At 36.1% G+C, this 17,093-nt stretch overlaps 1 protein-coding gene across 1 annotated transcript in view; it reads left to right on the forward strand.

The window, feature by feature from the left end:
- The window catches only part of TMPRSS15 (transmembrane serine protease 15), an 839,864-nt gene that overhangs the window by 363,562 nt on the left and 459,209 nt on the right, over positions 1-17,093 (forward strand). Inside the window, exon 13 of the mRNA XM_053705190.1 lies at positions 9,389-9,526. Within this exon, the coding sequence (XP_053561165.1) occupies positions 9,389-9,526 (138 nt within the window). The remainder of the gene's footprint in view (positions 1-9,388; positions 9,527-17,093) is intronic.

Consider the following 17,093-nt stretch of genomic DNA (forward strand, 5'->3'; position numbering starts at 1 on the left):
TGAACAAACTTCTCAGGCACTTGGTAAGGATAAGCATCCCTTCCATAGTATTTGCAGTTGTTCTACTACTTCTCTTCTTTCAGTCTGTGTATCTGTTGGTAAGTCTACTCAGAATTATTTGCAGGATGAGCCTAGAAAGAACATTAGTGGTCTTGGTAATCCTACTGGGATTTTACAGTACAGAGGTTCAGTTGCCGTTTTTTTCCCCTGTCCCTGGGGATAGGCCTCCTATTTCTAAATTTGCTTTTCTATCTGTTTCTCAAGTGTCTGAGCTTAATGGTATGGAAATGTAATGTTTAGTTCTAAGACATAGGGGTTTCTCTGATTCTGTGATTAAAAACTTAATTCAGGCTTGGAAGAATGTGACTAGGAAAATTTACCATAAAGGTTTGAAAGCTTTTTTTTTTTGGTGTATTGAATATGTTTTTTCTTGTTATTCTTTTAGAATTCCTAGGATTCTACAGTTTTTACAGGGCTGCTTGGATAAGGGCTTCTTTGACAGCTCCCTGAAAAGACAGATTTCATATTAATCTTCCTGATATTTATGGTTTTGTCCAGGCTTTGACTTGTATCAAACCTGAAATTAAGCCAATTTATCTTCCTTGGAATCTTATATTGGTATTAAGAGTTTTGCAAGTTCCCCCTTTTGAACATATGCATAAGATTGACATTGAGCTACTTTCTTGAAAAGTGTTGTTTCTTTTGGCTATTTTCTCTGCTAGAAGAGTTTCTGAATTATCTGCTGTTTCTTTTGGTCCTCCTTATCTGATTCATCAAGATAAGGCAGTCTGAAGAGTTACTTTTGATTTCTTGTTGTTTCTGTCTGGTTGTTTCTTCTGATAAGATCAGCAGAGAAATTGTTGTTCCTTCTTTGTGTCCTAATCCCAAGTCTGTTTCAGAAAGATCTTTGCATAATTGGGATGTTGTTATAGCATTAACATATTACATTTATACTACTAAGTCTTTTAGACAAAGTTCTAGTTTGTTAATTCATTTTTCTGGTTCTAAGAAAGGACAGAAGGCTTCTGCCATTTCTTTGACTTCTTGGTTGAAACTTTTGATTCACAAGGCTTATTTGGAGGAAGGTCCGCCTCCTCCACAACCGATTAATGCTCATTCTACCAAGTCAGTTGCCACTTCATAGACTTTTAAGAATGAGTCCGTAGTTGATCACATTTGTAAAGCAGCTACTTGGTATTCTTTGCACACTTTTGCAAAATTCTACACCTTTGATGTTTTTGCTTCCACTGAGGAAGCTTTTGGTAAAAAGGGGGCTTCAGGCAGTTGTTTCAGTTTGATTCTTGCCTGTTTAAATTTTAAGTGCATTTGAAATATAATTAAAAAAATATTATTTTTTTTGGAGGGGCGAGGTTGAAGTTATTCTCTCAGTTAAAAAAGATGTTTCTTAAATCCCTCCCTTTATGTTGTTATTACTTGTGGACTCCACAGTTTGGGTATTAGTTCCCATGAGTAATGGATTGTGGACTCACACAACCTGTATGAAAGAAAACATAATTTATGCTTACCTGATAAATTAATTTATTTCATGATGTGAGAGTCCACGAGACCCCAACCTTTATTTTTAAGACAACTGGGCTGCTGCATTAGAATTTAGTATAGTATAGTATAGTAGGGTTCTAAAATGATTATTACTGTCTCTAGTCATTTGCTTGCTGCATGCTGATAGATTAAAACAATTTCTAAACTAATTATATAAGCACAATTGTATTTAATTTGTTGAACACTATATATCACTGTCAAACTTGTCTGATTAATTAACCATTAGTTTAACTAAGTTAACCTTTATGGGTAGGGGTCATGTTGCCCTTCTGCTCCTGAGTCTATTTAGCTCACCTCAGTTCTTTACTTCAGGTTATCTTATTAAACAGACAGCACATATACTAAAAACATGTATAAAATCAGTTATATTTTAGGAAGGCATCTTGCAACATTGTGTTCATAAATAAAGAAAACAAATGATTCAACATGACTATTAATAATAGACTACATTTCCAAACTAGCCACTTTGTGTTATTTTTAAACACTCCTGAAGAAAGCAAACATCCTTATATTTGCCCAACCTAAATCTATACTGTTTCAAAATCATCCTAGCAACAGAAAGCTATTATAACAATGTTGTCACGTAAATGTTGATATTAAAAAGTGACAGTGACATGTCACAGGGTGGCATGTCACTTGTACAGCCGTCATTAAGATAAAGATAGCTTCCTGCAGAAGCACAATCAGCAGCTTGCACTTAACAATAATACACATCTGCAGTCTAAAAGCTTCTATGCATTAATAGTTAGGAAGTCCACATTGCACTGTTAATACAAAGTGAGGGGCATTTTAATATTCCTACATTGCTGGACTCCCTGGAAGCTTATTTTATGACTAATACAGTCTGTAATTACCAAACCATATGCCCCCTTGGACTTGTCTATATTTTAAAGAGTTTGAATCTTAAATTAAATGGATTTTACTGGGATGATTACCTGACTTACACAACACATCTAATACTTTGAAGTTAATAACAAATAATAAAAATACAAAATAAATTGAGGCTGCAAACCTGCAATATTGCACTCTTGCCATCTTAATATTAATATTTAATATTTAATTAAATATTTAATAATAGTAATTCCTACAAAAACATAAATTCCATGAAAAACAAAACAAAGAAATTAATAAATATATATATATATATATATATATATATACAGTATATACTGTGTGTATATATATATATATATATATATACAGTATATACTGTGTGTATATATATATATATATATATATATATATATATATATATATATATACAGTATATATATTTATATATTTAAACATTACATAAAGAGAAGGTGAATACATATGCACCATCCTTAACCTTATGTGTATATTAAAATGATTTTATATAAAACCTGAAAAGACTGTTTCAAAAGAGGGCGCCAATTCCGATACTAAAAATACTATAGAGTTTATACCAAGGATTTCAATATAATGTTCACCTTTAAATACAGTCCCAAAATGTTGGGTTCAAAGGATACGCTTCCTTAACATGGTATACATCCTTTATGATAAAATGTCTCTATTTCAAAGTCACTTTATCCATAAATATTGTAAGATAATATGAAGGGGGCAGCTCCTTCCGTGATCAACCGATTCCTCAAAACACTGCAAAACAGAAAAGAAGAAAAGTGTCTCCTAGTTTAGACAACTTATGAGAACTCCCTTTCTATAGTACAAGGGTAATGATACTCACATAGCTGATAGCACTGAATGTGCTACAAATGGCATGCTGAGATCTCTCAGTGTCTTAGCTCACTGAACTCTGGTCACTGCTTCACAGATATACCGTTATAACCTCCAAGGGATAGTATTAAAGGTAACGACCCCAGAAGAGTTTCAAGCCAGTCAGTTTAATATAAAAACATTAAAACAGTTAAAAACATTCTCTTAGATATGACTCACAAGGTGTGCACTATGCTACACATTTCTCAGTGTTCTCTCGTTGTTTCCTCAGGCTTATTACATATGCACCATCCCTAACCTTGTGTGTATATTAAAATGCTTTAAACACCATTGTATTTGTTTGATGGAGGTGTTTATATTATTAGTGATTTTAAACTAATACCTTGACCGACATATGAGGTTTTCCTTCACTTGGGCGCTTTAATGATTTGGTAAAAATATAACACAAACACCCGCTTTTCCATTTAAGGTTTTGGATAGTACTTCGGTATTAGCTTTTGGTTGTTTTTAAATGTAGATGGATAACTATATACAATACAATAGTGCTTTACTATTCTGCCCCCCTCTTGGGTATGAATTCTTCCAAAATCATCAAATTTAATACTGACCTTTAAGTTCAAGTATTTGCCCAGCTTGAGAGCATTTTGAATCTTGATTATGAATACAGAATATGTTTTCAATAATCCTTGTTTTGTCAAGTGTGCTCTTCCAACATATTACTTGTCACCTGCACAAAGCATAGAGCTGTGTAGCACTTATATTATTGCAAATATATCTTTCAAATCAGAGTTACATTTGTTTCATCTCAATGTATGAATATTTGTCAAGTTTGAATTTATCCTTTACTTAATTCCATGCATCTATTTAAGTTTTACCTTTGATTGTAAATATCTACAGTACATATTGGTTAAAATCCTAAATTATTATAGTGTAGATATTTTGTTAATGCATTCTAATTTTAATTATTCTTTTAAATTGATGTTTAAATTACTTTAATGTATTTCATGTACTGAGCACAGAGCATAATTGCTATATCTTTGCTTTTTAAATGTTCAAAACTGGTGCATCTTTCAGATTGAAACATTTCTGTTTACAGTATGTAATTAAGCATCACAAACAACATGGAAAAATATCAAATGGCTAGATTACGAGTTGTGCGTTAACAGGTCCTAAAGCTGCTTTTTTATGCCTGCTGGTATTACGAGTCTTGCAGTTTAGGGGCACCGCTCACTTTTTTGGCGTTACCGCAAACCGACATAAGTAAACTTCGTAAAGTCTTTTTTCTATGGGACTTCCATAACGCCGGTATTACGAGTCTGTACTGGGAGGCCAAAAAGTGAGCAGTACACCCTCTACCTCCAAGATCCCTAACACATTCTAAAGTCAGTAGTTATGAGTTTTACACTATAATAAAAATTTTAACCCCTAATCTGTCGCTCTGGACATCGTCGCCACTATAATAAACATATTAACCCCTAAACCGCCGCACTCCAGCCTCGCAAACACTAGTTAAATATTAATAACCCCTAATCTGCCACCCCTAACATCGCCGCCACCTATATTATACTTATTAACCCCTAATCTGCCGTCCCCAATGCCGTCGCCACTATATTAAATGTATTAACCCCTAAATTTAAGTCTAACCCTAACACACCCTAACTTAAATATAATTTAAATAAATCTAAAGAAAATTACTATAATTAACTAAATAATTCCTATTTAAAACTAAATACTTACCTTTAAAATAAACCCAAAGCTAGCTACAATATAACTAATAGTTACATTGTAGCTAGCTTAGGGTTTATTTTTATTTTACAGGCAAGTTTGTATTTATTTTAACTAGGTAGAATAGTTACTAAATAGTTATTAACTATGTAATAACTACCTAGCTAAAATAAATACAAAAGTACCTGTAAAATAAAACCTAAACTAATTTACACTAACACCTAACACTACACTACAATTAAATCAATAACCTAAAATAAATACAATTAAATATATTAAATACAATTAGCTAAAGTACAAAAAAAACAAAACACTAAATTACAGAAAATAATAAACAAATTACAAGATCTTTAAACTAATTACACCTAATCTGATTACCCTATCAAAATAAAAAAAGCCCCCCCCAAAAAAAAACACCCTAGCCTAAACTAAACTACCAATAGCCCTTAAAGGGGCCTTTTGCGGGGCATTGCCCCAAAGAAATCAGCTCTTTTACCTGTAAAAAAAAATACAAACAACACCCTCAACAGTAAAACCCACCACCTACACAACAAACCCCCCAAATAAAAACCTAACTAAAAAAACCTAAGCCCCCATTGCCCTGAAAAGGGCATTTGGACGGGCATTGCCCTTGAAAGGGCAGTTAGCTTTTATGCGGCCAAAAGCCCTAACCTAAAAATAAAACCCACCCAATACACCCTTAAAAAAACCTTAATTAAGGTAGAAAATCCTACTGGCTGATGCAATTAGCCAATAGGATTGAGCTTGCATTCTATTGGCTAATTGGAACAACCAATAGAATGCAAGCTCAAACCTACTGGCTGATTGGATCAGCCAATAGGATTGAACTTCAATCCTATTGGCTGATTGCATCAGTCAATAGGATTTTTTCTACCTTAATTCTGATTGGCTGATAGAATTCTATCAGCCAATCAGATTCTAATGGACGCCATCTTGGATGACGTCATTTAAAGGAACCTTCATTCAGTAAGAAGACTCAGGATGAAGAGGATGCTCCATGTCGGATGTCTTGAAGATGGAGCCACTCCGCATCGGATGGATGAAGATATAAGATGCCGTCTGGATGAAGACTTCTGCCCGTCTGGAGGACCACTTCGCCCGGCTTGGATGAAGACTTCTCCTGGCTTCGTTGAGGACTTCGGCCTGGTTGGATGAAGACTTCTGCCGCTCCCTTGAGGATGGATGTCCGGTCTTCAGAACAGTAAGTCGATCTTCAGGGGGTTAGTGTTAAGTTTTTTTAAGGGTTTATTGGGTGGGTTTTATTTTTAGGTTAGGGCTCATCCAAATGCCCTTTTCAGGGCAAAGGGGAACTTATGTTTTTTTTTAGTTAGGTTTTTATTTGGGGGGTTTGTTGTGTGGGTGGTGGGTTTTACTGTTGGGGGGTGTTTGTATTTTTTTTACAGGTAAAAGAGCTGATTTCTTTGGGGCAATGCCCCGCAAAAGGCCCTTTTAAGGGCTATTGGTAGTTTAGTTTAGGCTAGGGTTTTTAAACAGCGCTGGTATTGGCGTGAAGTGTGGAGCAAAATTTTGCTCTACGCTCACTTTTTGTCTTTTAACACCGGGTTTGTAAAAACCCGTAATACCAGCGTTGTATGTAAGTGAGCAGTGACAATAAACTGCACGTTAGCCCCTCACCCCTGTTACCCCAAAACTCGTAATCTAGCCAAAAGTTTTTTAAACAGCACAACTATCACTAAAGGATACAAATCAGGAGTAAAAAAAAACACAAACGTCTACATATCCTCTGCAATTCATAATAACTGATGACTAATATCTAATTAGAGACCATTTCCATCACATATAGAAAACAATCTATATTGATTTTTGTATGTGTGTATTGGCCTTTTAATTCAAAGCAGAGATTTTCCCACTGTAAATATTTGTCATATGCAAAGACAAAAAGGAGAGTATAAAAATATAGAACATCCAAACAAATCATCTAAGACCCACAATTCGTTAGTGTTTTCTATGGAGAGTTGTTTTATAAGGGGTATTCAATAAGGAAGACCATACATGCACTAATTTTATGAGGACTAATATAGTGAAATCTGTGATTGCACTACATGGAAAGTTGACAATTTTGTATTTGTTTGCTTTGCTGTTCAATAACATGATCTGAAATTAAAAGGACATAAAACCCACATTTTTTTTTCATGATTTAGAAAGAGTAAGCAATTTTAAACAACGTTCTAATGTACTTCTATTATCTTTGATGGCGGCTGCACATAGATGCCTTGTTTAATTGGCTTACCCATGTGCATTGCTATTTCTTCAGCAAAGGATATCTAAAGAAAGAAGCAAATTAGATAGTAGACGTAAATTAGAATGTTGTTTAAAATTGTATTCTCTACCTGAATCATGAACGAAAAAAATGTGGATTTAGTGTTCCTTTAATTGGATGCACATGGCAATTGAATTAATTTTGCATTCATTTCTTGTTAGGTTTACTGTAGGGCATTACTTATATAGAATAAAATATCTTCTTGAAATATGCATTGAGATGTAAAAAGCAAAACCTTAAACTCCATGCTTTAATGTAATCTCTTCAGTACATTAAACGTGTTCTGTTTATTTTATGGCACTTTAATCTCAGAGAGTCAGTATTATAGGTGGAAGCTTGGTGCATTTATATGATTGGAATAAAGGAAGTAAGTTGCCCAGTTTAGAAATGCAGATAATGGGGCTAAAGCAGCCCTGAATGGCATTAATTGTATATCAATTCAGTGAGCAAATTATAATCGCTCTAGTTTACAGATCTTTGTGAGGGAGATATTCCAAATATTTTCTTCTGTCCTGAATTTGCTCTTCAGATGGAAAATTTATTGGAGATGTTTTGCATGAACTGTGTTTTGTAAAATAAATTTGATGACTATATATGACTTTTAAAATAACAATGACACAAATGATCTATATATACTGTATTGTGTAGAGATAACTTGTTATTGTCTAGGCAGCTATAGGCATACATATATAAAGATGATGAGTATGTTACTTATAAAAAAAATGATATGGCCATTAAGGAGGTAGCAAAAGAATGTGTCATTTTTACAGGAGCGATTGGCAGGAGCATGAGGACTTGGTGGATTAATGATCCATTTATCGCTGACAATATGCTTTCCAACATGACTGAATTCTTCTAAAACTAGTCTATGAAAAGATAAACTAGAAATGCAATAGTTAAGAAATGTAATGATCTGGTGGGTGTTTGGAATTTAGGACATAATTATAGAGGGCGTAGCATTGTCTTATGCCTTTAAGGTGAGGTTGAATTATTTAAATTCAATGTTATGTTATATTGGGAACTAATACAGGGATTGAAAAAAAAGAAGAAGCAGATTATGACAGTGAAGTGAGACAAATTGAGACAGTGGCATGGTACAGCAGGGGGAAGAGATGGGTTATAGGATGCTAGTTAGACAAACGTTTCAAAAGTATGATCTGAAAATAATAAGAGAATATTGAATGTTTTTTCAATATCATTGTTAAGTAATAGACACATTTCAGCAATGATTTGCAAATAAAGTTTAGAAGACTGGTCAAGCTGCTATGAGAACTGAAGGGGAGTCTAGAGTCAAAGGCAGTGGGTTTTGTCACTGGATGTGATTGTTCTACTGTCTGCAGTTAGGGAGATAACAAGTGAAGAAGAGAAATTGCTGGAAAGGAAGATAATTGGATCAGTTTTGGACATGTTTAGCTCTAGCTAGAGGTGTATTCATTATCTTTGAAATACTGTATTGTAAGTAGACAGATTAAATAAAAAATGGTATTATTATTATCATCATTATTATTATCATTTTTATTATTATTATCATTGTTATTATTATAATAATAGAAAACATTTTGTTTTGTTTAATCTGACATTTAAGCAGTGGAAATGGTTAAAAACTAGCAATTGTGATAGAGCTAAACCATATTTTAATTTCTCAAAGGAAAGAATAAAATATTATGAGTTGATGAGTACATCCAGTTCCACTGTGATTGTTAGCAAAACCAGAATATTATTAATATAGCTCCTCATCCACGTTAATTAAGTAGTCTCACACAATTATTGCAAATTCAATTCACAACTGAGCAGCGTTCTTTATTGTATACTGAACCAAGACGATAACATTGTATAAGCAGTAATTAGCGTACTGTAGCAAGTCAAAAGGTTAACTTTTATGCAGCTCAACTGAGAATACCAGTTACAACACCTGTAATTGGGGCTCATAAAAAATGTCAGTTTCTGTATGGTAAACAATATTAAGCTTTAAGATTTTCATTTTATTTTCTTTCATTCACCAGAGTTCTTTGCACAATGGAATTTACATTTTTAATATGTATTATAGTGATTACTGTTATTTTAAAGATTATTTAATCGCCAAGTATTCCGTGTGTTTACTTCTAGCAACACTTTGGGGAACAAACCCTGGGACGGTGCGGATATTTTCAAATCAAGCTACAGCAGAATTTGTAACACATTCTTCTAGCAATTACAATGGTTTTGAAGCATTATACACAGTTTTCACTGACATCAATATTACCAGTAAGTAATTCTGAATTTGTAACACATATTAAACATGAGATATAGGGGCATATGTATCAATGTGCGAGCGGACATGATACAAAGTAGCGTATCATGTCCACTGCACATAGCTACACATCGATAAATGCAGACAGCATAAGCAATGCCGCCCCCTGCAGATTTGCGGCCGCTATCAGGGGGTGTCAATCAACCAGATCGGGTTGATTTCTGTCCGCTGCCTCAGAGCAGATGGACAAGTTATGGAGAAGCGATCTTTAGTCCGCTGCTTCATAATTTCTGTTTCCAGCGAGCTCCATACGAAGCATGAAAAATATGCCCCATATTAATAATCTGTTTAGATAAATGTATTTCAGTTAAACAATATGACTATATATATTTAATAGTGTTGCTATTTTGATGAACATATGCATTAAGGGCCACATTACAAATGGAGAACAAATGTTTGCGTGCAAGTGATATCGGGTTTTTGCGCAAGTTAGATTGCCACTGTGTTAGGAATTGAAAGTAAACATGATTGCGTGAGCTCAATCGCGATTTATGCTAGAATGATTACCTCGACTTCAGAGCTCTGGTTTACTGTTTCGAGAAAATAAAACGTGTCACAAAACACATCAAAAATACATTACAAAGTACAGTTACATTCATAATAACACTGTCTAATAAACAATATTAAAAAAAAAAAACATTGCACACCAAAGTTATAAGGGCTCAAAGATATGAGGTCTCAGGTATTAGAAAAAAAAGGCAGGCCAAAGGCTTTAATATAGAGATACATACATATACATGTCTAAAGATGTATATGTGTGTACATAGATACTGTATGTCTATATTTGTGTACATATGTATTCAGGTATTTATATATTTATACACATATAAAAACAAAAATTCATTAAAATTATGGGGGGAGATAAAAAACTGAAATTGAAATCCTCCATGGCCTCTATTTATGAAAGGTCTTGCGGACCTGATCTGACAGTGCGGATCAGGTCCACAAGACCTCGCTAAATGCAGAGAGCAATACGCTGTACGCATTTAACATTGCACCAGCAGCTCACAAAAGCTGCTGGTGCAACGCCGCCCCCTGCAGACTCACAGCCAATCGGCTGCCAGCAGGGGGTGTCAATCAACCGCTGCTCCATAACCCTGTCCGCCTGCTCTGAGCAGGCGGACAGGAATCGCCACAATTCAACCCAATTGAGTACGATCGGGTTGAATTGTGGCGATTCCTGTCCGCCTGCTCAGAGCAGGCGGACAGGGTTATGGAGCAGCGGTCTTTGTGACCGCTGCTTCATAACTGCTGTTTCTGGCGAGTCTGAAGGCTCGCCAGAAACACGGAGCATCAAGCTCCATTCAGAGCTTGATAGATAGGCCCCGAAGTCTCAAAATTAAATCAATGTAAATATTTGCATAGGAAATTAGCACATCTAGGCAAGCGGGGAATCTTGCCTAGATATGCTAATTTCCTATGCAAATATTTACATTCATATAAAAACATAAATACATATGTACACACATATAGACAAATATAGAAGTGCATTGGAGCCCTTTGCAGTTAAGTAAATGAAAACATGTAAAAGCATATGTATGCACTATTCATATTTAATACATGATTATAGCGTGTATTTACTGTAAATATTTTGCATTCCAATGTTCTGTACATTGGGGAATATAAAGTATTTTTAAAGAGATATTACTATATATCTCGGTATATATCTATATCTTGATATAATCATGTTTATATATATATATATATATATATATATATATATATACTGTATATATAGTATCCCACAAAAGTGAGTACACCCCTCACATTTTTGTAAATATTTTATTATATCTTTTCATGTGACAACACTGAAGAAATGACAGTTTGCTACAATGTAAAGTAGTGAGTGTACTACAGCCTGTATAAAAGTGTAAATTTAACTCAACACAGAGCCATTAATGTCTAAACCATTGGCAACAAAAGTGAGTACACCCCTAAGTGGAAATGTCCAAATTGGGCCCAATTAGCCATTTTCCCTCCCCAGTGTCATGTGACTCATTAGTGTTGCAAAGTCTCAGGTGTGAATGGGGAGCAGGTGTGTTAAATTTGGTGTTATTGCTATCACACTCTCTCATACTGGTCACTGGAAGTTTAACATGGCACCTCATGGCAAAGAACTCTCTGAGGGTCTGAAAAAAAAAATGTTGCTCTACATAAAGCTGGTCTAAGCTATAAGAAGAGTGCCAAGACCCTGGAACTGAGCTGCAGCATGGTGGGAAGACCATACAGTGGTTTCACAGGATAGCTTCCAAACAGAACAGGCCTCACTATGGTCGACCAAAGAAGTTGAGTGAACGTGCTCAGCGTCATATACAGAGTTTATTTTTGGGAAATAGAAGTATGAGTGTTGCCAGCATTGCTGTAGAGGTTGAAGGGGTGTCTAAAAAAACACCCAAAAAATTCTAACACTTCTGGTACTCACCAAAGTTGAATCCAGGTGGCGGCGCTCCATCTTCATCCCGGCAGCGCTCCATCTTTATCCCGGCGATGGTCCATATTCATCCCGGGGTCGGTCTTCTATCTTCATCCCAGAGACGGTCTTTGTTTGTTTTCTTCTGTAATTGTAGTTTTTTTTTAATAATCTGTAATTGTATTTTTTTTTTTTATATAATATTTGGGGCATAGGTTAGGGGGGTTAGCTGGTTTAGTTGTTAGTGGGTATTTTGCTATAGGTGTTGTAGCGGTTTAGGGGTTAGGAGTAGAGCAGTATTTTGCATTGGGGGTTGTGACAGTTTTGGGGTTAATAGCATAGAGGGGTAGTTTGTGATGGGGTTGTGGCTGTTTTGGGGTTAATAGAGTAGTTTAGTGCAACTGTTTCCTCCACCCAAACTCTTTACAAAACATTTTAGGTTGCATAAAAAGTTTGAGCATTAAATGCAATTGTGTTTCAGCAATCACATTTACTTTCAACTTGAAATACGAGCAGACATTGCCACTCAATGCCGCCCCTAGAATATATGGGGATTATCAATTACTGCAAAAATGTGCAAACAAATTTGCAATACTTAAAACAGCACACCATTTGGAATATGGATTCAAGCATAGAAAACACTGCAATCTCGAGATCTCATTTTACACTCCTCATGCCAATGATAACACTTTGCTCATTACACTCTAATTACCAAAAAGCCCACACATTGCAATAAACTAATTTAAACTAGTAACCCCTAAACCTAATGCCCCCCTAACTTTATATTAAAATTAAAATGTCACTATTTTAAATTTAAATTTACCTGTCAAATTAAAAAAAACTAAGTTTAAACTAACAATTAAACTAATATAACTATTAAACTAAAATTAAGCTAACTACCAATTAAAGAAAACTAAGATACACATTAACAAAATCCGAACACTATTATAAAAATTACAAAGTATCTAATAACAAAAAATAAACAAATACAAAATTGCAAAAAATAACAAACACTAAATTACGAAAAATAACAAACGGAATTATCAAAAATAATTACACCTAATCTAATAGCCCTATAAAATAAAAAAGCCCACCCAAAATAAAAAACCCTAGCCTGCAATAAACTACCATTAACCCTTAAAAGGGCCTTTTGTAGGACATTGCCCTTAGTTAAACAGTTCTTTTTCCTTTAAAAAAAACACAAATACCCCCGAACAGTAAAACCCACCACCCAACCAAACCCCAAAATAATTAACCTAACGCTAACAAAAACCTAAGCTACCCATTGCCATGAAAAGAGAATTTGTATGGGCATTGCCCTTAAAAGGACATTTAGCTCTTTTGCATTGCCATGAAAAGGACATTTCACTCTTTTAAGAAAAGCCCAAACCCTAAACTAAAATAAAACCCACCCAAAAAAGTTTAAAAAATTCTAACACACCCGAAGATCCACTTACAGTTCCTGTCCAGACATCCAGCCCGCGAGAAGTCTTCATCCAGGTGGCAAGGTCTTCATCCATCCAGACGGCGTCTTCTATTTTCATCCAGGCGGCGTCTTCTATCTTCATCCCGGCAGGTCCATCCTGAAGACATCCGGCGCAAAGCATCCTCTTTATACAGTCGCTGCTGTATACTGAATCATCAATGCAAGGGAACTTTTTTCAAAATGTTGCCCCTTGCATTCCTATTGGCTGATTTGATTTTGCTAGATTAAAGAGAACCGAGATAGCACACAGAGTCTCTATAGAAGTGCGCAAATGATCACAGCATGTGGCAGATGGCGGATTCAGCAAACAGCAATCCAGGCAGCTCTCTCAGAAATGGTGAGTGGACAATGGGAACCTGTGGATGACAGATGGAAGAGGCGCCTCATGGGACAAGTATCGTTTTAGGCAGCAAAGGGACACACATGAGCAGCGGACCCCCCACACAGAGTGTTACTCACAAGAGCGGCGGTACAAACGTGTACCCAGACAGGCAGGACGGAACCAAAAGTCGCCCGTCAGACAGGCGTAAGCTCGGTACGCTAGGCAAACGTCACTCAGCAAGCAGCGTCAGAGTAAACCCAGCAGGGGAACCAATAGAGTCGAAGGGAACTCGACACAGCGGACCTCCAAAGGGGATCAGGAACGTAACTGATCCCCTTTGGAGGTTCCCATTGATTTGATTTTGGAAAATCAAATCAGCCAATAGGATGAGAGCTAGTGAAATCCTATTGGCTGTTCAAATCAGCCAATAGGATGAGAGCTACTGAAATTCTATTGGCCATTCAAATCAGCCAATATAATTTCAGTAGCTCTCATCCTATTGGCTGAGTTGAACAGCCAATAGGATTTCAGTAGCTCTCATCCTATTGGCTGATTTGCATTTCTAAAATCAAATCAGCCAATAGGAATGCAAGGGACGCCATTTTGAAAAGGCTCTCTTGAATTGAAGACTTTGACTCAGTATTATTGTATAAAAAAATGTATACAACTTCCAGAATTAAAAGAATTTTAAAAGGCTTTATTTATTATTTATTTATTTATAATAAAGCCTTTTAAAATTCTTTTAATTCTGGAAGTTGTATACATTTTTTTATACAATAATACTGAGTCAAAATCCTAAGTTACAAAACGAAGATTTGCTCGCAGCCAATACTGAAGATTTTTTTGGAGCCCACAGCCTGAAGGAAGAGCCCCAGGAAAGACTCTGCTTGGCAGTGTACTAGCCACTGATTTAAGTGCTAGCAGGCGAGACAGTACTGGTCACAGCACAGTACAACATTATCTGGTAAGCACACCACCGCTACAGATTTTTACCACTCTGCTTAAAATGTTATCACACTATGTGGCGCCCTCTCTATCTCCTTTTCTAACAGTTACATCCCCGCTCTCTGGGAACAAGAGGAGCTGCCTTCATTTAAAGCACCGATCAACAAGACAATCTCAAAGAAACAGACTTTTACCACTGGTTTCTTACAGTCATCAGCCGAGTCAGAGCCACTCGACAAAGGACATAGTAACTATTCATATGCAGTTCAATTTGTTGGATCACTATATTATATACTATACATCCACAATTGTTTCATTTTATTATGTCATTGCTTTTGTGAAAATTCAAATATTTATATACCATCAGCCATACATTTCCACCCTGCCCATAACAGCGCGCCTTTTGTATTCCTCAGTGGGATACAACACATTGTTTCTCTTGAATTGAAGATCCAGTGTACGGTGGTGACCGTATGAAAATGTAAGCAATCTGGTTTTGTAATTGTCCCTCAAAAGTTTGGACCACAACTGCAGATCTTAAGTTTAGTGTACAGTATATACATTTAAGATGGTAAATGTTTCCCTTGGAATGATAAAGCTACTACAAGGAAGTAGCCTCTTAGATATTTTAGTGAGTTTGTGTTATTAATTGGAAACAATGTCTCCAGAAACTTGTACACGGTAAAGAGGAGGAGGTTCAGCACTGCAGTGTAATGAATAGTCTTTGCTTGATGCGGCTTACAGTTGGAGGTTATAATTCATATGAGGTCACAGGTTTGGGGCGGAGCCTATTTCCGGTACACAGAGCGGTTTGGATTACTCCCATGTTGGTTTTACCTGAACTTGTGGTGAAGGTAAAATGATCCTTATTATGTTGTTGTTAGTATCTGCAAATGGTTCAGAAAGAATCTGGAGTCGATGTTTCAGAGTGTCAAAGTTAGTCACGGAGGTAGCTTCTTGATTACTCAGACTTATATTGACAAATTTTGATTGCTGGCAAACTGCAGCATCAATAAGTTGGTGAGGTCTGACGTTTGAAACAAACTGCTGTATTTACAGGATCATAAAGTTACCTTTCCTGGTAGATACTTTCAGTAGTTGCTGGATTATGTCAGAGCAAGTAGCAAAGAGTCAGTTAGTTTTTAACAGAATCCAGATTGTAAGGATATCTCAGGTAGAGAGGAGCTCAGTGTTAGGCAGGTAGAAAGCATACAAACAAATTACTAAGCACCTGTGTAAGGGTGCAAGCAGGATATGAAGACAAAAGGGGATGAGTGACAGGAGAGGATCCTGACATGATCCCCCATTCAAGCAAACTGTCCCACAGCTTGGGGACGAGGTCGGCGAGGGAAAGTTCTGTGGAAAAGGGAGACCAATCTAGGTGCTGTAATATTGAAAGAAGGTTCCCAAGTATCATCTTCAGGTGTGAAGCCCTTCCATCGTACCAAATACTGTAACTGTCCTTTATAATATCTGGAATTAAGAAGGCTGTGAACTTCATATTCATCTGAATCCAAAACAGCTGATGTAGGAGGTAGAACTGGTCCAGTGCTTCTCATAGGACCAGCAGGTTTTAACAAGGATACATGGAATGTAGGATGTATTTTGAGACTGGTGGTTAGTTGGAGAGTAACTGCATTGAAATTGACAATCTTCTGAATAGGGAATGGGCCAATAAATAACCCTCCAAATTTTTTGCTAGGGATTTGCAGTTTTTTAGTTGATAGCCAAACAAGATCTCCAACTACATAAGCTGGGGGTGTTCATCTCTGTAGATCGTAATACTTCTTTTGAGAGCCTTGAGCATGCTGGATAGTCTCTTTGAGTATCTTGCAGTTATCGAGTAGAGTGTTTGTCAACTCATTTACCTTCGGACAGACAAATCCTTCAGGAGAAGTCAAGCAAAATGATGAATGATATACATAATTGGCATAAAAGGGGGTCATCTTTGTTGAGGAGTTAACACTATTATAGGCAAACTCTGCCATAGAGAGGAACCTACCCAATCACCTTGTTGATATGAGCAGTAGCAATGCAAGTATTGTTCCAGCCACTGGTTTCATCTCTCTGCTTGTCCATTGGTTTGAGGATGGAATGAGGTACTAAATCGGTTGTCAAGTTGGATATGTTTGCAGAGGTTCCTCCAGAACCAAGAAGTAAATTGAATGCCATCAGTGGTGAGTATGGGAGGAATACTATGATGTTTTACTACATGATCTAGGAGTAGATGGGCAGTTTCTTAGGACGTGGGTAATTTATGTAATGGTATGAAGTGTGCCATTTTCATAAATAGGTCAATCACCACTAGAATTGTATTTTTATTTTCTGAGGAGGGGAGTTCAACTATAAAGTCCATAC

The sequence above is a fragment of the Bombina bombina genome, chromosome 3 (assembly GCF_027579735.1).
Source record: "Bombina bombina isolate aBomBom1 chromosome 3, aBomBom1.pri, whole genome shotgun sequence".
NCBI lineage: Eukaryota > Metazoa > Chordata > Amphibia > Anura > Bombinatoridae > Bombina > Bombina bombina.